Source organism: Eimeria mitis, genomic scaffold (assembly GCF_000499745.2).
Source record: "Eimeria mitis Houghton genomic scaffold, Emh_scaff5301, whole genome shotgun sequence".
Classification (NCBI taxonomy): Eukaryota; Apicomplexa; class Conoidasida; order Eucoccidiorida; family Eimeriidae; genus Eimeria; species Eimeria mitis.
The window spans coordinates 1539-1824 of NW_013573578.1; the positions used below are offsets into that span (position 1 = coordinate 1539).

The 286-nt window shown below is 60.1% G+C and overlaps 1 protein-coding gene across 1 annotated transcript in view; it reads right to left on the bottom strand.

The window, feature by feature from the left end:
• The window catches only part of EMH_0081140 (uncharacterized protein), a gene marked incomplete at both ends in the record, with an annotated part of 2861 nt that overhangs the window by 887 nt on the left and 1688 nt on the right, over positions 1-286 (bottom strand). Inside the window, one exon of the mRNA XM_013500347.1 lies at positions 162-269. Within this exon, the coding sequence (XP_013355801.1) occupies positions 162-269 (108 nt within the window). The remainder of the gene's footprint in view (positions 1-161; positions 270-286) is intronic.

Consider the following 286-nt stretch of genomic DNA (forward strand, 5'->3'; position numbering starts at 1 on the left):
GGCCGTCGCCAGCTGCTGCTGCTGCTGCTGCTGCTACTGCTGCTGCTGCTACAGCGGCAGCTTCAAACATTTCAGCGGCACGCTGTAATCAGCAGCAGCAGCAACAGCAGCAGCAGCAGCAAGAACAGCAGCAGCAGCAGCAGCAGCAGCAGGTGTTTCACCTCATCGTCGCTAAAGGCATCGTCGGCTTGACTGTCTGCTGCAGATGCCTCGCCATCGCTGTCTCCTTCTCCCTCAGCAGCAGCAGCAGCAGATCGTCTCCTCTTCTGCTGCAGCTGCCCAGCAG